Source organism: Aphelocoma coerulescens, chromosome 1 (genome assembly GCF_041296385.1).
Source record: "Aphelocoma coerulescens isolate FSJ_1873_10779 chromosome 1, UR_Acoe_1.0, whole genome shotgun sequence".
Lineage (NCBI taxonomy): Eukaryota > Metazoa > Chordata > Aves > Passeriformes > Corvidae > Aphelocoma > Aphelocoma coerulescens.
In genome coordinates, this window is record NC_091013.1 from 5,615,081 (window position 1) to 5,638,144 (window position 23,064).

Sequence of the window (23,064 nt, forward strand, 5' to 3'; positions counted from 1 at the left end):
TTACACAAAGACCAAAGACAGGCGTTCCTGCCTAATTCAGTTTGTGGATTGTACCCATGCTCTGCTAAAAGTCAGCAATTTGGAGTCTTATCACAAGATTTCTTGAAAATTCCTCCTAAATTGTGTGTAGTTAAGTCTTGGTAACCCCCATGGTTTACATACGTCTTTGTGCTATAAAAATTTGTCCTTTGACTGATGCCACAGTTGAGATAAACCTCACAGGGTGTTAATAAAACAATAGGGGCAGGGGGGAATATTTGTATTTTGTGTGTTTGTGCATATTTGAGATGCAGGATTTGCTCTTAAATATTTACTTGTTTTTTGAAATGCTGCTGGGTGCCTTAAATGATATAAATCAAGGTACTCCCCAGTGCTTGGAAAGTTTGACTGGCTTTTGAAGCTGAGGACTTTTTTTTTCTTTCTGTGGAGCCCCATGGCTTGTCATGTGCTGCCATTAATTTTTAAAAATTAGACACAACTTCATGGTGTGATGATTAGAGGACTGGATCAACTCTCTTACAAGCACAGGCTGAGAGAGCTGGGTGGTTTTGGTTCATGTGATGATGTGTGTTATAATTGTTGCTTTTTTTAGTATTTACTCCTACTTTGCTCTAACTCATCAGTCTGTTACCATTTGTTGGCACAAAGGACAGGACATGCCTGGCTAGGATGTTTCATCATTTGAATATTAATTAGAAAAAGAGTTGTCCTTTTTCCATAAAAGTTTTACTTGCAAAAAAAGTATCTTGCTATGAAGCAGAAGAGCTGAGGTGCAAGGAAGTTAAGTGTTATAATACAAGGCTGCATTTGTTTTGGGGAGAAATGGATGCATGAAAGCCAAAGGTTCTCTTCTCCTGGTTAGCAGAACCTTCTTCCTTCTTACTTTTTAACCATTTTTCTGTGCCATTTTCCTCTCAAACTGTGTTTCCCTTAGAAATAAACTCATCTTTTAGAGTTGTGAGATTTTTGCCGGTGTCAAATTTGTAGCTCAGATCATAAAAACACCACCCAAGGTGCCTTGTGTTCACAATAAAAGAATTTGTATGAATGACAGCTGAGCTTGATTTACAACTTCAGCTACTGATACTTTCCTGGATTTGTGGTTTAGAAACTGTTTGGTTTGGGGACTCATCTGAGAAAATTGGTTTTAATGTGTTCTGGTATGGTAAAGCTAACGTTTTCCAAAATTAAGAACTTTGAAGGAGCTGGAGAGTTTGGATGGAGGTCTTGGCTTTATTCCACGAAGTATAGATAGCAACCTGTGAACATATATCAGGAACATAAATACTATGGAAGAAACACATATGCAGGTCTACACAGTCTGGTTTTATACAAACTTTGGGATTTTTCTTTTCTTACCCTGTTCTGTTTATTTTTCTCTCTGCCTTTTCCTCGTTCCAGATTTTTCCTCTAATGTGAGCTGCATTACTGCTTTGTGGTTTTAATTTCAAACCTTAAAATGAAATGCCACTGGAGGCACAAAGCCAGTGCCCTAAGAGGGCAATATATACCGGTCATGTTGCAGAGTAGAGAGGTGGTTTTAATTGAATTTCATTCTTGCAGAACTAGGTCATTGTTCTCTAAGGTTGTTTAAATTAAGTACAAACTAAAGCATTCTAGTTAAATTGGTCCACTGGTCATTTAACAGCAAAGGATGTATTATCTTTACTGTCAAAGCTGGCATAGTTAATCGTGTAAACACAGAGTACCCCTGGGCTTTATCCTTAGAACCAGAACTTTAGGATGGGGAGCAGGTGGTGATATTTTGTTTGATTTTGCACATGGAGTTCTACAATGCATAAAGCTGAGGTTTTTGTATGTAATTGTGTCACTGGATGATGGAATGACCCAGGCTGGAAGGGACCTCAGGAGCCTCTGGCTCAAAGCTTGGGCAGCACTAAGTTCAGCCCAGGCTCCTCAGGGGTTTAGCCCTCCTTGGGTCTTGAAAACCTCCAAGGACAGCAATCCCACAGCATCTCAGCCCCCTCTAAGCCCCCTTTCTCTGAATATGTATATATAATGCATTGGAAATTGGGATTTTTTTGTTTGTTTGTTTCTAATGTTTAGTACCCTGGAAACCACTAAAACTTAGTTCAGTTCAGAAGCTTGTGTAATTCAAGTGACAGTTGTTCTCACACATTTAGAAGATGTAAGACACTTCTTTTTAAAAAAAAACACCTACTTTTTTCTCCCCAAACTGCATACAAACAACAAAAAAAGGAGAATTTCTTGAGTACTACAGTGTGTGACACTTTTGAAAATATACTTCTTTCTCTTGAAGGAGCAAAGTAAAGCTGCAATACGAATTTTAAACAGAAGCAGTTCAGTAACAGCTTTTCACATTTCTGAGAGTAAATAAAATTATTAAATGAGAATTTATATTAATATTTACTCTGAGGCAGAGCTAATCTTTGAAGTTAACAATTTTCTGACTCTAGAGGTGTTAATAATCAGATACCAAATAGGATTAGGAGGTAGAAATGAGTACTTTTATTTGTCTCCAGACCATTGGTACATAAAGTAGATTACACAAATATAAACATAAAGGTTGGCAATCATTAAAACAGAATTTCAGATGGTGCATTTGCTTCAGAATCTTCCTGCTCATTTCTCTGTTGCTACACTTGCAATTTTCCATACTGTGAAATGGTTTTCTTGTTGTTTTTCAACCTCCCCTTTACGTAACGACTGAGGGTCTCCTCTGGAATGTATGATTTTAATATTTGATTTCTAACAATTTTAGGCACTGGTTTGTTGTGGTGGAGAAGTAACATATTTCAGTGTATGCGTGGTTTTCTGGAAGGAAGGGGAAGACTGTAAATTTTAAGCAAAGTTTTAATTAATGCAGTCGCACAGTCGAAAGGATTGCATGGTTAGAGGTGAACCCTAACTGAGATCCAGCTGTTTATGTGACTTACCCAACTCAAGACATTTTCTGTCTGTCTAGACCTTTAGGTTGCTCTACTAGTGAAACAACTGGTGTCTCTTGTAAAATTTTAGTCCTGTTAGAGACCCATTTCTTGACTTTATTTATTTGTGGCTTCATGGCTGGATATAGGTTTAAATTACTTCTCTGCTTTTAGGAAAACTAGGCTGTCCATCCTCTTTTCCAAACGAGCCAACACCTTTAGAAGTTGTCCATGTATTTTGAAGTCTCTTCCTTTCTTGTGCGTTGATTTTTCCCTTGAATATTTGCTATTTTGAAGAGGTGCATTTGGATGGTTCTCTAGACCATGTCCCTGCCCAGGTCCCACTTTCCATTTGCAAGGCTGGGAAAGCTCTTGGAGGAAGAACTGAATGACATTTGTCCCTTTCCTTCGATTACCTGTGATGAAGAACTAGGCTGAAGTTGGTGTCATGCATAATGTGCTTCATGCTGGCTGTTTCTTCTAATGCATTCTGCTCTGGTGTGCATACTTGGATTTAATCTTGCAAATATTTTTCTGAAATGTGTCTCTCAGATCTGCCAGCTGTGCCTTCCAAACACAGAACTCCTCCAGTTTTAATGTTTCGTGATTTAATTTTAGAAGTGTAACAGTTCTGCCTCCTTTGCTTGAAGATACTTAGAAAATATATTAAATTTGCCCATTTTCCTCTGAGATTTCAATTGCAAATATCACTGAATGATGTGATCCAGGCAACTGTTGTTTGGGTCTTAAGATGAACAACATTTGACATGTGCTTAAACTGTGGGCTGAGAGATTTAGGACGGACTCAGTCATCTTTTTCCTTTGAAGAGTGCTTATCATCCTTACCCAAACTGGCTCTGGGTTTAGATTTGCCCAAGATTTCCAGTTCTGTGGGCAAATGATGCTTACACAGCATGACAGCAGAGCGTGGAAACTTGGAATTGTTCTCTCCTGGAGGGTCTGTAGGAGAGCAGATGATCCAAATCAGGGGATGGTGGCAGCGTAGGGGATGTGTGTCCCTGGCAGCTGGAGCCCTTGGACACTTGCAGTGTCTGATGTCACCTACAGTTCTAAAACCAGAGGCAGCAATATCACCACAGGACCCTTGCTGTGAGGAGCAGGGGAGGTAGCAGAGGTATGGAGTAAACCTGGTATAGAGAAGCAAAAATTAAACATTGACGTGCATTTCTTAGTACGCTCAGTCCTGATGCTGATCAGATATGATCTGAAGGCTCTTGTTCTGCCACAGGCAAAATCCAAGTGGGGTGAGTCCCTCAGTTTATTTACACAGAGGTACAAGGAACACAAATGTGTGTACACAAGCAAGAAATTTTATATACTGAGTTTAGTCCTGTTTTGAATTTTTACTTTCTGATAGTTTTCTGAAGAAAAGGTTGATTCTTGCTGGTTTGTGACAGTAGAAAAATTGTTGATATTCTACTAAATACATATTTTCAGGTCATAGTTGCTCCTTTTGTGTGCAAATGGGAGAGATTGAGTCTCTTTTTTGGTATGGTTTATCTGATTCAATTCATTTGCTCTGATTGCACTTTTCTAGGTCTGTACATACAAAAATAATGTATTTCTGATTAGTTAACTTTCACTTAAGATTTATTTAACCTCTGGTTTGAGTAGAAATTCTTAATGAATTTAAAAAAAACCCCTCTCAAAATCAGTGCTTTTAGTTGGCTTTGCTCAAGAAATTCAAAGTATGAATATGTATCAAAAAGGTTTAACAAGACTTCTTTTGAACACAGCTCCCCTCGTAAGCAAGAAAAGTGTCCATCATTCAGTGCCTCAGAAACTGCCTCTGTCGTCCTTTAGATGTGAAGGACGACAGTCACTAACACTGGTTTTTAACTGTTGGTTGGAGGAAGGAAACAACACTTCCTTATCTGCTGTAAATGATCAGGTTGTTAAAATGAACTGTGCAAACCAAAATGGAGACACAGTTTTTTCTGTAGCCCTAGAAGACGTGACTGCTGTGAAAAGCTGCTTTTTGGACCTCAGTCCTGTTTTCAGGTCGTCTTCTGGTGACTAAATTCCATGGGACTTTTCAATGCAGTTTGCCTTGGAAATGTACACAACCTGGCTTAACATGACTTCAGCATTCTTTTCGATTATTCTACTACTAACCTTTATAAAAGGAAATGCTTTGGAGTAACCGTTACTTTGAGGGTTGAATCAGGTTTCTAAATTAGGTGTGTTAGATTTCAGTCATACATGTTAATTCAAAACAAAACTTTAGAGCAAATTTAGAAACTGACAGACCAGACTAACACCAGTAAATGATTGTTATGGAGACCTTGAAAGGCTTTTTTTAGATTGTTTTGATGAAAAAAGTCAGAATACCAAGGTCCCTTGCAGAATTTGAGCTGTCTGTGGTTTTTCATCCACTCTCCAAAGCATTTTATTTACTGTTTTACCCAGTGTACAGCGAAGTTAACTGGGCTGTCTCCAAGAGAGTTGGCTTCCCTTGTACTTTTCCATCTTTTGGTTGAAGCAGATTAACTGGCCAAAACAAACCAAAAATCCCTAATTCTGTGGAAAACCTGGTTGAGAAATCACATGATAACTAATGGTGGGGAGGACACTAAAGAAGGACTGCTCTTTTTGGTGGCCATCATCTGGGACAGTGCTGACCTGTGTTGTAGAGCTGCCTTCCCTGCAGCAGCTGTGTGTGCTCTCCTTCCCTAAAGCACTGAGCATAAACCTGATTAGTCAGTAAATCACAGTAAGTGTGTTCTGTAGTCTCAGGGGTTAAGTAGTTGGAGAAACGTGATCTGAATGTTGCAGAGAAATGGATTAATTCACAATTGTTGCCAAGATACTTTAAGGAAATAACAACTTAGGTCTGTTCATTGCAGGGAGGGGAATTCATTTTGGGGTGACAGTCTGGTTAGAGGCTATATTCCCATTCATTTCCTTGAAGGGCATATCCAGACATGAAGGTTAAGGTCATAACAGTGTTGTCATGTTCTCAACTGTTCAGTTCCTGGGTCTTTAAAATAAAAACCACCAAGGTGAAATAAGAACCGGGGGGGAGTGTACGTGCTGAGCTTAATTTGAACCTGGTCAGGTTGAGGTAACTAACCCACCATTCTGTGTACCATTGATGTGAAATTACTTGCTTTCTGGTGAGGAAGGAACAGAAACCTTTACTAAATATTGAAATAAGAGATTTATTCTACGAAGATCTGTGTGGATGTGAGCTGTGAAACAACAGAAGTGTAGCACCTGCAGGCAGAAGGAACGACCTGTCACAGCACGTAGCTCCATCTTGTAGCCAGGTATTGGAATAAAGGGCTTATCAGAGGAAAAGTACAGGCACAGGGAAAGCCTAATGTCTGGCACCAGACACCCAAAAGGTTTTTAATCTATGCGAAGGAGTTGCCTTCACGACGAAAAAGGGAGAGGCGTGAGTCTCGCTGGAAAACGTGACTGGAAAAGCTTTGTTCCCTCACTCCCCCCTCCCAGCAAATTGCCTGAAAGAGGATCATACACAGTGGTGCATCATTCCTGTTATCTCCCAGTATGACTCACTGAGCCATACATAGCAGCTCTTCTTTTGAGGAGATTTCTTACCCACAGCAAGCTGGATGTGGAAACAAAGACTCGGCGTCAGACTGTTAATGTCACTTTTGCATTAGAATTCCTTGTGTGACACATAAAAATGTCTAAAAATGGCTTGACTACCAATGCCTGTGTGTATTAAACAGGTATTGTCAGGTTAAAAATCCTCATTAGTTGTCTCCTGCTTGGATGCTCTTATTTTGATAGTATTTATATATTTTTGGGCACAAGAATATATGTTGATTGCACTGGCAAATTATTGGATATTTCAGTATTTGGATTGCTGGTAATGCAATGTAGCAGGTGGCTTTTGGAGTATGCTTTAGGCTCTTTTTATTCTGTGTTTCTTTCTCCCCTTTATTGCCCAATCATACCCCAAATTAATTCTCTGTGATTTCTTTCTGTTCTCTTTTAGTTGTAAAGAAACTGATTGTGACATCCAAGTATGGCTTGTAATATTGATCCCTTTTAAGATCCTTCTGTCCTTCTTTTAGAAAAATCGTTTTTCTGGAATGCCAACAGCATCATCCCTCCATATTGTGCATTAATTTAGTACCTTGTACTTCTTTTCTTGCCAAGAAAGGCCAGCCAAGGCTTTCTTCAAGGTTTCAGTGCTTGCTGCTGGACCAGCCTCTGTGTCCTTATCCCCAGATGAACTCCAGCCTGAGGATCCATAGCTGTGTTTTTCTGGTGCTGTTTGTTTATGTTGCATGTTTGTTGACTCAGCTCCCAAGATTTTGAAGTATGCACTGGGAAGCAAGGAGTTCTTCCCTGTGTTTTGGGATACGGGTAACATATTAACAAAGCTGTGTTAGTAAAGAAATATTCCTGTGTTCTGTTACAGGTTTTGGGATTTGAAGTTGATACGGTGAACTCTGTCCAGTTTTCAAACCACACAGGTAAAATTTTACAGATACTACTCCACAGTCACTGAAGTCACTCAGCACAGGGCTCACCTCATCCCATGACAGTGGAGAGGACATTGGTTTCATTTTTTCACTCGTGTTTTCACGATACAGGATGGAAATGTAATGTTCATGTTTTGATTCAAGCCTCTCAGAAGCCTGGATATGGGAGTAGGACATTGATACAATGGATGTAGTAATGTCCTCTTCTGCCCTTCAGAATGAGTTTCTTTTGTTAGGCAGTAATCTAATTAACTCAGATAGGGAAATAACACAAATACAGCCATTTACACAGCCAGACTCCTAAGGGAGTCTTCAGATGTTTTCAGTGAGTTATGCCCTATGAGAGTCATAGTCCCATTACCAACCCAAACATCAAAAGAATACTGAGGTAGACCCAATGTTTCCTCTCTATGTGTCCAGCCAGATGGCTCTCAAATATCCCAAAATTTCATCTTGGTGGGAAGAAGAGTGTTACTATATTTGGGTGTATTTTTATTGAAGCTTTAAGCCTGAATGCAATGCACTCACCTAAGACATTCAGACTTCCTAATACTCACAGTGCTAGAGGACTTTATTTTTTAAAAGAAAGATGAAATTTATGTTTGTTTTAGCAATACCTTTCACCCCTAAAGGACCTCCAAGTGACTTGCTATTTTTGGATCACTGGAGACACATCTCCTGTCTTGGTGGTGGCAGGTTGTTTGAGAGGAGAGTTACTCTAGATAGAGAAAATCTACAGGTGTCTTCAGAAAATAGTCTGGGAGCAAATTCTGACTTTGATATCTTGGAAAAGAGCAAAAGTTGTTCCTGACAGAGAAAAAAGAAGGCAAAAGTTGAGGGATTTTTCTAGTACCTTACAGGTACAGCTCTGTTAGTAAACTACTAATTTTTGGAACAGAGATCAGTCTCTTACTCTGTTGAACTTCATGCAGCTTTCAAAAGGTTGTAAGATGCTTATCATAGAAGGCATTTAGTGCCACCTTGGGAAGAAGAAATTAATGTTTCGAAGGTAGCTTGAAAGCTACCTCTGCTTATTGAGGAAAGGCACAAAAGGTAATAATTAAACAAGGGAACAAGGCCTTTCCTGGCTTAGGCAGAAATCTGCTTATTTTGCTTGTACCCTTTGGCACAGTACAAAGGTTCTCTTGTGTTTTTCAAAGATACTTCGATGTGACTTCTGTTTATTTAAAGAATGTACTTAGTTTTGGAGTTTGGGATTTTCTGTTGTTTAGTTTCAATAGCTGGATAAAACTGTTGTAATCTTACAGAAATTAAGCAATTTTCTCATGTCACATCATTCAGTGCTTGAAATGCATGAGTATGTGTTGTTTGTTGGCTTTCTGTTTCAAGAGTAAATCAGCTTTATAGGGTGTTGAAAGAGCTTAATAGAGGTTTTATTGACCATAAACTGAATGTGTCTGAAGGTGGGAAAATTACATTACTAGTCGGGTGATCAGGTTCTTAAAACAAAAAAACCCCAAGATTTTAAATTTGTTTTTAATAGTATCACAGCCAAGGAAAGGTTAGCAGCGTTTCATTCAAGGTTTGGCAGACAGTGGAAGGAACAACAAATTAGTGGTTCCTCCTCCCACAAGAAGACCAAAATGAGCATCCCAAACCCAAAAATAGCCCAAATATCACAAGTCTTTAAAATACTGGAACTACTCCTGATGTTTAGGAATCACATTTTTTAGGTTTTTTTCCTATATTGGGTTTTTTTTACTAAATCTGTGAAAAAATCCCAAAGTTTGCCACACAACCTCATGGGAAGCAGAGCTTTTGTCTGGCACTGTCCTGCTATACACAGGCATTGTGTGCTGGGTGAGTGGGTGAAGGTAACTTGATTTTCCTATAAAAACAAAATTTTGCAAGAACCATTTCTGTCATCATCATTAAAGCTGGAGGACAGACTCCTCCTTCAAAATCTAGGTGTGAACTTTAGTTTCTGAAAGAATGCCAGAGGAGCACAGGTAGAAGAATGTGTGGGGGTTTGGACGTGGTATTCTTTCTTTCCTTCTTTCCTTCTTTCCCTGTTTTTGAATTTGGAATTAGCAGCGAATGAAATGCAGAGAGAATTTATGACTAACAGACTGGTGAATCATTATTGCTCTTTTTTTGCCCTGTCTATAAATTAGTAAGATACCACAGGCCTCTTTCTGCTGACTCCTGCTCAGAAAATTCAGCTTTCTTTAGTCTCTGATAATCCTGAAATTCAGAAAATGGGCTTTGAATCAGTGCCCCTGGGAGAACAGTTTGTCATGTTGCTTCGTGAGGAACTTTAGTGATTAGAGTGACTCACACTTGAGTGGCATCATGCTTCACATACAAATAAAAGAAGCTGTCATGCAGCCTGCAAAGACTGTGCTCTTTATCCTATATGGATATACTGTTTGCAGAAGCTTCTCCTCATATGATGTGCAAAAAGAAAAATCTAGATTAATTTTTAATTGTCTAATTGATTTTTTTGGGGGTGCGTTTTTAATTCTTCAGTGATGTCCAGTTTTGTTTCTCATTGGTAGGTTTATTTTAAGCAATAATGTGCTTACTCTGCCATCCAAATCCTACCTTTGAAACAGCTCCAGAACTAATAACCTGGGTTTTTTTCTGTTACTTTTCTTTATATTCTTGAGCACTTTGTGACTTCCACTTCGTGGGTGGGTAGTAGGTGGTTGGGTTGGCTGGTAGGTCTAATACATGAGAAATTACAATTATGTCTTGGTGGGATTCTGCACAGTCTGCCTGCCCATGTGCAGTCACTTACCCCTGCAGGTGCAGGGCAGAAAGAAAAGATCTCCACTCTTGCCTGACACTGGGAGCATTTCACTTCCACTCTGTGACCAGCTGTAAAAAATCCAGTGGGGAATTTGGTACTGAGTTTCTGGTTTTATTGAAGGCCTCCTGGTAGCTACAGATGAGTCATGTGTTCAGAGCAGGTTGTCTGCTGGAGTTTGCAGTGTGAATTTTGTGACACAGCTGGGCCCAGATTGCCTGTACATCATGTGCCTTAAAGAACTTTCTTCCTTTTTCCCGTGTGAAATTCTTGGTTACTGAAGCCACTTGGAATAGTTTTGCAGGGAGCACCACAGGAGGAACTCAAACCTCAGAACAGAATGTTCTGGGTTGGAAAACAAAGGAATCTTACGTGCTTTGCTATACCTAAATGGTAGCTTGTTTTTGTTTTGCTGTGTTGATCAGCTGGGTTTTTCTTCCCCTTCTGATGTGCCTGCTACTTCCATTTTCTTCCTTCCTTGTTTTTAAAAGTAATTAAATACATTCCAAAGGAGGGGGGAAAAAAGCAGAGGAAGGCAAGAAAGAAAAGCATGTAAACTCATCTTGGGTGCAGTATTAGCTGCCTCTCTTGGTTGTGTTTTTTAAATTTTTTTTAAATTTTCATACAGTTGAACAAAGACATTTCCTTGGAGACTGGTAAGTATGTTCATCATTTTAGTGACATGGGGCATTATGTCTTACTTACTTTTCATTGCCTTATCTGCTAAAAGCAAATAGATAACATCTAATTTCAATAAAAGACCATAACACAGATAAGCAGAAGGGGCATAAGGTTGTTTAAGCATTTCTGTTCATCTGTGTGTTTAAAATTATTACAGATTTGGGGGACCAATGCAGTCAGTCTCAACCAAATGGTGTTTTGGAGAGCTGTGTCATGATTTGCAGTGTTCTCTCTGCTCTCTCTGACCAGCACTGAGGGGAATTATTTGGTGGTTTTGTACCCAAAACAAGGAAGACTCAGCTTTCTTCCTTTTTGTTTTTCCCCTTTCAAGATAGTCCCGCTTCCTGGGACCCCAAGATATCCATCCTCCAGTTAGTGAAACCCTTTTTGACATGAGTGACTGGCTTTTTCTTCTGTGTGTCTGCTTTTTGGTGTTATATTCCACCAGGAAAGTAGGATAAATGCAGGGTCACGGGATTTTCCCCTTGTTTGTCATGTTACGTGAAATTACCCTGGGGAAAGGGCATAGGGGGGTTCCCATCTTGCTGCCAGTTTTGATTTGGTTTGATTCTTACATGAACATAAGTCAGTTCCTACTGACATCACAGTTCTCTGCAGCTCCAGTGAAGGCATTCCCTTTTTTTTTAATGTCTCAATAGCTACGGCTTCCCTGAGAGCTTCCCTAAGGCTTTTTAACTCTGGCTGTCGTGTAGTTAGGCTTTAGGTTATATTACACGTTGATAAAAAAGGTGATAAAAAAGGTCCTCAATGTGGAAGTCATTGTTGCAGAGCTCAGACAGTGTCCCTACCCCATGTGGGTGACACCAATTCCTGAGCTAAGCTGGGCTGCTGCCTGATGTTGAGTTTTTGTATTTATCTCTCTCCCTCAGTGGAGGATCAGTGTAACATGAACCCTGTGCATTGACCATTTAAGACAGCTTGGCATGGGAAGGTGAACTTTTGCTTAAATAGTGAATTTACAGGGTCTGTGTAGGAATGGCTCCCGAAAGTATCCAGGTTGTCTGTTGTTGTTTCTTGGCAATCTATCATAATTATTTTTATGGCCCTGTGTAAGATAAATGTCAGCATTTTTGCTTTGATTCTGGGTGAAAAGTGCACCCAGTTTCCTTGATGGCCACCGTGGAAGGAATCTGTTGTCTTCTTGTCCCTGTTCTGGCTTCGCAGTGCTGCAGAGACTGGGGAAGAGGAGAGGGCAGATTATTTCTCTGTGATGCTCCAGATGTGACAGAATAAACATCTGCATTTGTGTTAAACCAAGTAATGGATTCAGGTGCAGTCAGGGGTTCTGCATACCCTTGGGGCTGGGCCTGTGCTGGGCTGATGGGGGCTGCAATGAAACTACAGAAATCCCCCTCTTTGACCCTTTCTTCACAGGGACTTTGTGAAAAGCATTTTCCTGGGAGGGAGTCGTGGTGGCTGATGTGAGTCAGGCCCCCAGCCAGCTGGCAGTGAGTCGTGTTTTAGAGGCTTGGCCTTTGTGAGCTGAGGAGAGCAAAATGATCCATCTGCTCACCATACTGTGGGTGTATTTGCATTCATAAGAAGGAAAACTGAAAAATGTGCTTATCCCAGGCTGTAGGCACCTTTTGGCAGCCACTCTAATAAGTCAGTTTAGAGTGATAATCAAAGCCAACAGTTTTCATCACAGAATTTTCTAACTGCAAGAGCAGAAGTTAAACAAAATACCATTGTCTTTACACAGGGGAGGTATAGAAGAAGATACCTCATTAAGCTTTCCCTTTTCCTGATTCCAGTTAATAAAAAGATAAGCTCTTTAACAAACAGTGACTTTATGGAGATTGGGAGAGTTAAATTGTGAATGTCTCATCTAATATCCTGGAGGAAGCCCCATCCTTACATACAAGGGAGTGATTGGTGCCATCTAGATGGGGCAGGCTTTGATGACAAGGTGCAAGGTGCATTTACATTTTTCAACAAATGTTTAGATTCTGTTAAGGGAGATATATTTTTTTCCTTGGAATTGGCTGCCATGGACCTTGGTCCACTGTTTGCTGAAATCAGTTGAGTTTGTCCCAGGTAACTTCACCTTCCATCTGCTTCTCTCAGCTAAGTACATTTGCTTGCAATTCTTAGAGATCATTCAAGGATGAGAGTATATGGATATTGTTTATCTGTCTGTAGTGTCTTTCTGCTACTCATTTCCTCCTCCAGGATCCTCAGCACTAAAGCTGTGCTGTTTTTGGAAGAAAGTCTGTCAGATGACACTGTATGTTTAAAGAGCATCCATGGCAGTGTTCTGCTGTGGTCAGTCTGTGTGTGACACGCAGGTCCCAGCAAGTGCTGTATCTGATGGGTGCAGGCCTGTGTCCAAACAGATCTACAAGCCTGTTAGGATTGTCCTCTAGCTGCCAGTATTTCCTTTTTTTAATATATAGTACAAAATAACAAAAGTAGATTATACTGACACCCTCCTCCAGTAAAGTCTAAAACATACGTTTTTCCTCCTCCACACAGGAAAGGGACAGTTGCAAAAGCTCCATGGGAAATCGTGCAGGAGCCTGTGTGTGCTCAGCTTGATTTGCTGGTAAATGGACACTCTCAAACTGCAGTGTAGTCACTCCAGTTCCTTTGGGAGGCAGAGGTGCTAAGGAGAAGTTGGGCACATGAACTGTTCTGCTGACAGCAGCTTTCATTCAGCAGCAGCATTTCACAGGAGAGGACGTGGCAATGCTTCCTGGTGCTGATGTTTGATGTGGTCCCTCCACGTGTATCATCTGTGTGATCTGAAATAGAAAATTCATCTCTTGAAAAATGACCTGGTGTTTGCTTTGCAGGCTATGCCCACTGGAAGGGTCAGGTGTTGAATTCAGATGAGCTTCATGAACTTTACGAAGGACTTAAGCTGAACAAGGTCAACCGGTACGATTATGTGCTCACAGGTAAGGAGAGCTTGTTCCCTGGAGTCCCCAGGAGATGCAAACACAAGTAAAGAGATGTAAAACATATCCCTCACTGCTGCAAACCAACCAGTTAAATTTTCACCTGTGTATTGTAGTCTGAACTGGCTCGTGCTGTTAAATTTGTAACAGCCAGAGTTCTCCAGCCTGGAGGTTGTAACTGGGTAGGTAATTGACCCCCTTGTATAATTTACAGGTTTGTACAGGCCAGTCATGTACAGGCACACTTAATATTTTGGGAGTGCCTCTACTGGAACAATGGATGAGGAATATCAGAGTATTATTTTTAAATTTATTAGGAAGACATGAGTTTAACCCTTTCTCCTAAGTCTGCAGTACTAGGACTCTGTGGTAATGCAGCATGATTTTATGAAAAGGTGTCTGTCCTTGATTTTTTTACTTGATCTTTAAGGCTTAGTGCTTTGTACACTGGGCAAAGTATGAATAGAGTTGGGGTTTGGTTTTGATTCTGTCATATATCTTGATTTTTTGCTCTTGTTACTGTGTAGGTCATCTGAGTGAATACAGTCCTGCAGTGTTTTCCTTTGCTTGCACTGGGTGCAAAGTGTGTATAAATACAAGCAAGGAGAACTTCTTGTAGAATACTTTATAGAAAGGAGAGATTCTGCAAGAAGTTTTTATTAAAAATTGCTTCTCACCCAATTCCTGCTTCTCAAAAGTAGGTTACTGATCAGATTTCACCTCAGTAAGAGCTGTGCCTCTGGTTTGGATAACAATTTCTTACAGCAGTGAACAGGGACTTTTTAAAGGTAGGCAGAAATACATCACCAGATTTGATTGATTTCATGGCTTCCACATGTAGGAAAGTTCTTCCTACACAGGGAAAACTGGAAATTTCAAGAGCTTGGATTATAACCCCAAAGCAGTCATTCTGGCTTGGAGGGTGTGGCATGCCCAAAGAGTTATTGTCAGCGTTTTTTCAAGGAATATCTCCAAAATTAAGAAGACTGAACAGCAAATAGATTTAACTAAGGTTAAGAAATTAATTATGGCATAAATGAGTTCTTTGTTATTGAGAAATAGACAAACACCTTTTCTTTCCTGGAAGGAACTCACGAAGAGGACTGTCCAGGAAAAGCACACTGTACTGTAGGAATTTTCAGGAGATGTTAGTGTGCACAATTTATAAATAGTATTTGAGTATTCTTTTAGCTGAAATGTTACTTTTTTATTTCACTTCCAACTCTTGGAAAAGACCGCTACACCTTTCCTATCACTGGAAAAATGGATATAAGAGATCAAAAATGGTAGAAGGAAAATAGAATTCAGCAAAAAGGAATTTTGGAGAAAAAGGGAATATTTATTAATATCTCTTTTAAAATAGGATATTTGTATATTGTTCAGGTATCTTTTAAAATGCAATTTGCTGTAGCCATTTTCAGTATGGCCAAAAAAAGGCATGGGTAGAAAGAGCAGTGATTTCTGAACATCTAATAACACTTTCTGTGTTTTGGTCTTCAGCTGCACTGTGGCTGAACTTAAAATTCAGTATCTTTCATTCAGGACCAAAAGTCAGATATTTCTCCTCAAATAGCCATTCACTATAGTGCACAACTACTTTGTACCTCAAACAACCTGGATATGAGTATTTAAACACTGAAAAGCAATTTATCATAAGGTGGGATTTGACTGTTAATTGTCTGATGACTGTAGATAGCTGAGATTAAAATTACTGTCTTTAGGCCAATTATACAAAGTAACACTCCATGAACTTTTTGTGACTGTTATTTGTAGATCTTGCTGTATTTGTTTCGTTTACAGTAAGACACTCAAGGTAAGAGATAAATTCTAGTTCAGTGTAACTGTTTTAAACACCTCTGTCAATGCTGTTGATCAAACTCAGCCTTATTTTCCAGCCAGTCTGCCATCACAGGTCATTTAAAAATAAAATCTTTGCTTGACTCTTTTGACTGATTGTCAGCGTTTCATGGATGAAAACCAGCATTTTGGCAAAAAATCTTTTCCATTTCTCTGCAGCACCTAAGAACTGATCAATTTTGCAAGTTAAAAAAAACAACTCCAAAATCTACTTTTTAGATGTACTTTAAAATATTTTATTAGGATGGACATTTCCAAGGACATTGAAAGATGCTACCTTGCTAAAAATAATAGTATTCATCACAGAATTACAAAATATCTTGAGTTGGAAGGGACCCACAAGGATCATCAAGTCCAGCTCCCAACCCTGCACAGCACCATCCCCAAGAAATGAACTACAATAAATTAAAATCACATTGATAATTAACGAATGTTGTAACTAAAGTTACACATAAATATATAAATTAAGAAGCATCTATAAAATCTAAAAATTAATGGTTAAATAAGAATATTGTGATGCTAGCATTGTGATTTGGGCCTCGAAATACAGTAAAATATTTCCAGCTTATTTCACTGCTCAGCCTAAAAGACAGGAACTGTTTTGGTATTTTGGATATTGCTCTAAAATAGTCAAGATTAAATCTCTGTTGCATGAATGTGTTGGACTCTTATCAGCATGAACATTAATGATAATAAAAAGTTGCTTCAAGCCAGAGTGTGAAGAAAGTATATGGAATTTAAAATGTTTACTGCATGAAAAATAGTATTGATCAAAATACTGTTTTTATCAAAAGAAATATTTTTTCCTTCTAGCCTGACCTTTGTTTATTTATGTTCAGGCATTTTGAAGTTATATGAGTCTTTCATATACAACATTCTTAGTAAATGGATTTTTAAGGTTTTACTTGTAGCTGTGCAAGCACTGTCTGAATTTGTCTTCCAACCTATTATTCCTGAGTCAACTACTGAAATGCCTTTGTTCTAAAAATACTTTTATCCAAAGGATGAGAAGTATGCAGCATTCCTATCCAAAACTAAAAGCAGAAAAAATGTTCATGAGAACAGACTTCAAAGGTGTCTTTTTTATTTTCCCAAAGGGTATACAAGAGACACATCATTTCTGGCAATGGTGGTGGATATTGTCCAGGAGCTGAAACAACAGAATTCTGACCTCGTGTATGGTAAGGATGTGCATTATAATCCTTTCTGCTTCCTCACTGGGTATGCTCATCTTTTTCACATCTTAGGATGAAAACACTGGTCTGATGTTATGCAGCATTTCTGGTCTGGCTGGAGCCAGCTGGGCTTCCAGTGATGTTTATTTCAGGTTTAGGTGTTGAGGGAGTTGGGTTTTTATATTTCTGATTTGCTGCTTTTCAGTGTGTTTGTTGCATTACGCCATCCAAAGGAGAGTGTGCCTTGAGAACTGGTTGTCTGTGTCCAGGAGAAGATAAAAATCCCTGCCAGCTGCTGCTGCTGATAGTTGAGAGGCTGTGTGTGCTGATAGCTGAAGCCTCTCCCTGATTTCCAAGTCAGCCAAAGCAGGACAGACTCTCCCATGTTGCCCTGCCATGGTTCCATGTCACATCCCAGAAATGTCCAACTTTGCCTCATAAATTCTGTAATTTGCCTTAAACTCCAGGGCTTTTTAAGCTCTGGTGCTTTCTAATATTCCCTAGGACTACCCAGGGAGCAAAAGGCTCCAGCAGCTGTTGTCACTAACATATCACATCAGGCTTCAACCTGTGAGAAAAGATTTGTTCTCTTCCCTTCCTTCCTCTCCCGAGTGTTTCAGGAATTTTGAACATAACCAGCATTGGCTTGAATTGAGCCAAAAGCATTCAGAGTGACAGGGCAAAGTCAGTGAGGATTTAGTGGGATTAAAAGGTAAGAATGGTGGTTTGAGCTGTCATCTTTAAGCTCAGTAAACAGTGTGGCCAGGAAGCATCTAGAATGATTGGCAGGATTTGCAGGCTGTTGTACTGAGCAGTGATACCTGCCTTAAAATTAACAAAGCATAGGTCTCATTTAGCAAAATATAGCAGAGAAATCTTGTCTGGGTTCTGTTGCTTTTTAGCCTTTATTAACACTGTTCTGTTGTCAGGTTCTCCAGAGCATTGTGTGAAAGCTAAAGACTCAGTTGAAATACCAGCAGAAAGAGACATCTCACTGTGTAGAACAGGAAGGCAGTGGTCAGGTGGTGAGATCACAGCAAGGCTTCTAAGATCCTTTATATTTAATAAATAGATTAGAACATAAAGAAAATATTTTTAAAATGTAAAACAAATTGCCCTCTTTTTACTCCTAGAAACTTCCTGAAATACTGATTGGACATTGATTTGATATCTTTGGATTTGTATTTCCTTTTGATCTTGCTTAAAGATCTTTCAATACAATGAACAACGTTCCTTTTTGAAGTGCAATGGTAGGCTGTTTCCATCCTCACTGAGGACACTTGGAATGTGTTGTTAATACTGCTGGTGATCCAGAACCTGTGCCAAACATGTGTTACTATCATTAAGTATGACTCTATGTACTTTGGCATGAATTTTCTTATTGTTTCATTATAGTAATTCCTTTCTTTAATATACACACAGCATTTTGGTGTATACATTTGGCACATGGTTTTATACTAAAGTAAAAATAGAACACTTTTCAGAGCTGTTAGCTTCTCCCATGTTTCTCCCTGCCATACTACCATTCCAGACAACTTTTAAAGACACATGACCTACTCTTTCAGAATTGGCAGCCACCAGATACAAAGTTCAGCGTGCTACAAGAGCTGTGGGAGTGTGTAAGCTTTGAGGTGCTCAGTACTGTTCCATAGCCTAAATTTACCTGTTTTCTAAAATTTTCCCCTCCCTTCAGGGTCTTTATAACTGTACCCTATTTCTAAACCTAAATTTTTTCTTTTACAGTGTGTGATCCAGTGATGGGTGACAAGTGGAATGGAGAAGGCTCTATGGTTAGTACTCCTCTGGATTCTCTGTGTAGTGAATGTTTGTTACATAAAGATGTATAAAGATTTATTAGTTGTTAAACCACAAAACTAAGGTACTTTACCTAAGTGTGGCTTTAGATCCCACATCAAGTAAATTTGTACTTAAATTTCTTGTATTGGAATGAGCTTGGTATCAGGAAAGAATGACAACTGCACAGCCTTGGGATTATTTCTCTCCTGAGACAACAGAGGGAATACAGACCCTGTCCACAGGAAAATATCCCCCTGCTCCCCATCCTTGTCTCACTGGAGTCCTCTCTGTCAAGAGCTGTGTTTTGGCTGGTAGCCTGGCTGCCATTGTCACTTATCCTGGGAATTGGAACCTGGAACCTAAATGAAAATGACTTATTTCATGTGGGATCTGACAGCTGTTGGGCACTGGGCTGTGGTCAGTGACAGACAGGTTCTGTGTACCCATACCAGGCTGCACTCTGACAAAAAACCATTCATTTTTGATGAAAAATTTTTGAACAAAATAGTTTGGTTTGGAGGTAAGGAGATGAGTGAGTTGGGACACTGTATTTCCTCATGCTGCCGTGTCACCTTGGTGAGAGAGAACTTGAAAGTTCTTCACCCAGGCATCACTTCCTTTTAATGCTGCCAGTTTAGGTCCATCTGCTTAGAAATGGTGCTTCCCATCACCTCCAGGGAAGAAAGGGCTGTTGGTTACAGTGTCCCCAGCTGGAGGATGCTCTGGCACTGCAGTTGCAGAGCTTGGAGCTGTCAGGTCACTCGGTGGCAGCAGGGGTGGTGGATGAGGGAAGGAGAGTTGCAGTCCCACATCTCAGATGCTGCTGACAACGTTTGACACTGTTTTTTCTCCCCAGTATGTGCCCAAGGATCTCCTGCCAGTCTACAGGGACAAAGTTGTACCTGTTGCAGATATAATCACTCCTAACCAGTTTGAAGCTGAGTAAGTGCTTATTTTCTTTTATAGCCAAATAAACTTGGGGAGAAAAGCAGGAAAGACTGATACTTCTTAATTTTATTTGTCTCAATATAGTGCCTTATGTATGTATGTGTCAGGTTTTGGGTTTTAGCTGTTAGTTTCAAGTGGTGTTTTTCAGATAACCTCAACTGCTGCATGTTGAAACCAATAAAAAACCCAGGAGTTATGTGAGGAAAAGATTCTTGTTGTTTTCTCCAGTCTCTCATTTTCATGATTATTTCTTGTTATCACCAGAGGCCTGTTTCTAGGACAGGTTAAAAAAATACCTTCCCCATGCTTATCCATGACTATGTAGATTTTTATTATGTGCCAGAATGTCAGAACTGAAATAGTTTGGTTCAACCCCACCCAAAATTAGATTCAGAAATACCTCCATGGCAACATCTCAGAGGAGCTACAAATTCAAATGTCTCCTGCCTGTCCTGGCTACCCAGCTGTGACTGGTCATGAGATAATCTATGGTGATGCAGCACAGGCTGTCCTCCTTAAGGGGAGGGAGCAGCTACATGGGAGAAGGTGAGAAGACCCTTCCTTGGGAGGGAATTTTTGTGATGTAGGGATCTCTGCAGGAGGCAGGGTAGGGCTGCTGTGAGCAGCACTGTGTGTCTGTGCACGTAGCCTTTGCCATGGAGCTGCAGATGGGTTAGGTCTGTTTGGTGCAGTCCAAGCTTTCCTCCTTTGAAAGGGCAATCAGTCACTGCCTGGAGAACTTGTGCTCTTTCAAGGTTTCTGTTTCATTCTCAGGTTACTCACGGGCAGGAAGATTTACACGGAAAAAGATGCACTGGAGGTAAGTAGGCAAAGGGTGGGATGGGTGAGGTCTCTTTCTGCATTTCTGCCTGCAGTGCTGCACTTTGCAGTTTGTCTTTAACCTTGGAGTCACTTTGGCCTCTGTCCTTTCCATATGTTTATCATTAAAGCTCCTACACTCCAGGCACAAAACATTTCCTGGTTTAGTGTCAGACTTCTGAAGAAACTTCCCAAACGAGCTCCAGATAAAGGGATTACAGTGATTATGAGTACATCTCTCTGAGCTTGCTTTCTGCAGTGAAGGAAGAGTGGCAGCAGCACACATGGCAAATACCCAGGCACTGCCAGCAGCTCTGTTATTACTATATTATTTGGTTGGGGTGAAAACCCAGGGGACCATGGGCATTAGGAACCTGTTTGGGGCTCAGCAATGCTGAGTGTGAGGACAGCTTCTCCTCATTCTTGCAGATAAATCCAAAGCATTGGCAGCTGCTGTCATTACCATGTGGAGATGATAGATGGCCTGCAAATATATTGCATCAAGGTGTAAAGATTTGCTCTTTCACACAAAGTGAAGAAAATAAAAAGCTGTGAGAGGACAAAATAGAAATACAATTTTATTGATGTCTTGAGAAGGGCTGAGCTCTTTGTTTTGTTGACTAGTCAAGTGCTTTCATAACGGACTGATGTTATTCCCTCCAGTTTGGTTTTGAACTTCAAAAGAACACAAAGTCTTTAAACAAACAGCAGCTGCAGTGGCACCCTGGAGAGTAGCTGGGGGTCTGTCAGCCCAAATGTTTGGGGTTTTTTTGCCGTAGCAACGTCAGACAACATGGATTGGTCACCATCACTTCACAGCAGGAAGCAGCTACAGAGATCTCATCTCTCTGATTTTCCACTGCCCCAGTTTTATGTTACCCCACTGTGCTGGGTGAGGGTGATGAGCTGTGCTTCGTGCCACTGGCTGCTAGCTGCAACTCAGTTCTTCTGTTCTCATCCTCACCAGTGGAACCAGAGTCTTGAGGAGAACATCATTAGCCGAGCAGCCATTAGTTTTAGATTTGCATATTTCAGCTGTGACCATGAGTTGCATGTGCTAAAGAGTTTTGCCAATTAGTCTTCTGACTGATTGATGCCACAGCTCTGATTTGTGATGGGCTTTAAAAAAATCTCTCCCAAAGAGACAGAGTTATACTTGGAAATGGAAACATTTTTAAAGCAGTTGTTTGCAGGATATTATATTTTAATCTGTCTGTCTTTCCAGCTGCATGTCATATATGGGTCTAGTAATAATCCATGCTGGAATTTTTCCCCTTTGGAGGTGGTAGGAATTCTGGCATTGATTTCCATGGTTTTGTGCTTGCTTTCCTTTTTTTTAAGAAGACTTGTGATGACAGTAGTGTCTTCTAACATAAAATTAAGTATGATATATTATTAATGTAGAAGGGACTAAGTCCTAAAACTAGAAATAGTGGAGATTAGGATCCTGGTGAATTGTGACTGAGAAATGAAATTTAGTTTAATATTACTGCACAGATTGATTGTGTCAGTGTATGCTGGTGGATTTACTGCTTCTTTAAAACCCAGCTGATGCCTGTGCAAAGTGGTCTGACAGGTGAAGAAACTTGGAGGCTTAGGCAGTAAAGTATTAAAAAATAGCAGAAATAAATCCTTATCATTCAGCTGCTCATGAGTCACAGCTAGCCTGAGAGGATTTTTAGTTAAACTCTTCTGGGAGAATTAATATTTTATCCATGTTTTATACTAAACTCATTATTGAAGTCATTCTTTTTTCTGTGAAATCAAAATCACTTCTGTCTGTAGCAACCAATTATGATGTCAGAAGTAGAGTATTAATGAGTTTAAGTGAGGAACAGACAGAGTGGAAATATATCTGCAAAGGTATATAATTTACAGCTGTAGTTTGGGGGTTGAAACAGAATGAGAAGATTGAGACAGACACACTTGTGCCTCTGATTTAGGTTTTTTAATTTTTGCTAACTCTAAAAGTAGTAGCTAAATAAGATTTCATGACCTGGAGTTCTTAGCTTTCTAGCAAATGCTTCAAGATGCCAGCTCAGGTGCATGTATCTGTATATTCATTCTCTTATTCTTTTGATAATATGTTCTGAAAACATGATGTAGGCAAAAATTCTGATCACAGCTGAAACAGAGCATTCTTTCCAGAGGAGCATCCAAAGATAACACAAACAGAGATGCTTGTATATTTTAACAAGTGTGTATATTTAGATGTGGATGTTTTCATTCCCCTATTTCAAAGTAATGGCCCTAATTCAAGTGGATTATTTGAGTAGAAACTGGTTTTTTCTCTTTACAAAAGATGCCAAAATAAGGTGCTTGTTAAAAATCCTCAGTACTATGAATGAAAGTGTAACCAGCACATACTGCAGTCACTGATTCCTGCCTTTTTGCATGTTGCAAGGTAATGGATATGCTCCATGCCATGGGACCAGAGACTGTGGTGATCACAAGCTCAGATCTACAGGCACCTCTAGGAAATGACTACTTGATTGCTCTGGGAAGCCACAGAAAAAGTAAGTCAAGAGCTCCTTCCTTACCTGTGCTCTCTTTTAACCTGTCTGTGCTTGCTGTTACTCCTTGAAGGAATAGTTTCATCAGGCCCATCTGTAGTGCATGGAAGGAGTTCAGATCCCCAGGTGAAGACCTCCTACAGTAATATCAGGGAGTAGTAAGACTGGGGCTGCTCCATGAGGGAAGACAAGA

The 23,064-nt window shown here is 39.9% G+C and overlaps 1 protein-coding gene across 1 annotated transcript in view; it reads left to right on the plus strand.

Moving 5' to 3' along the window:
* Positions 1–23,064, plus strand: part of PDXK (pyridoxal kinase) — a 36,461-nt gene that overhangs the window by 10,941 nt on the left and 2,456 nt on the right. Inside the window, exons 2-8 of the mRNA XM_069022150.1 lie at positions 7,327–7,381; positions 13,658–13,762; positions 16,717–16,800; positions 18,538–18,584; positions 19,448–19,533; positions 20,314–20,359; positions 22,763–22,874. Of these exons, the coding sequence (XP_068878251.1) occupies positions 7,327–7,381; positions 13,658–13,762; positions 16,717–16,800; positions 18,538–18,584; positions 19,448–19,533; positions 20,314–20,359; positions 22,763–22,874 (535 nt within the window). The remainder of the gene's footprint in view (positions 1–7,326; positions 7,382–13,657; positions 13,763–16,716; positions 16,801–18,537; positions 18,585–19,447; positions 19,534–20,313; positions 20,360–22,762; positions 22,875–23,064) is intronic.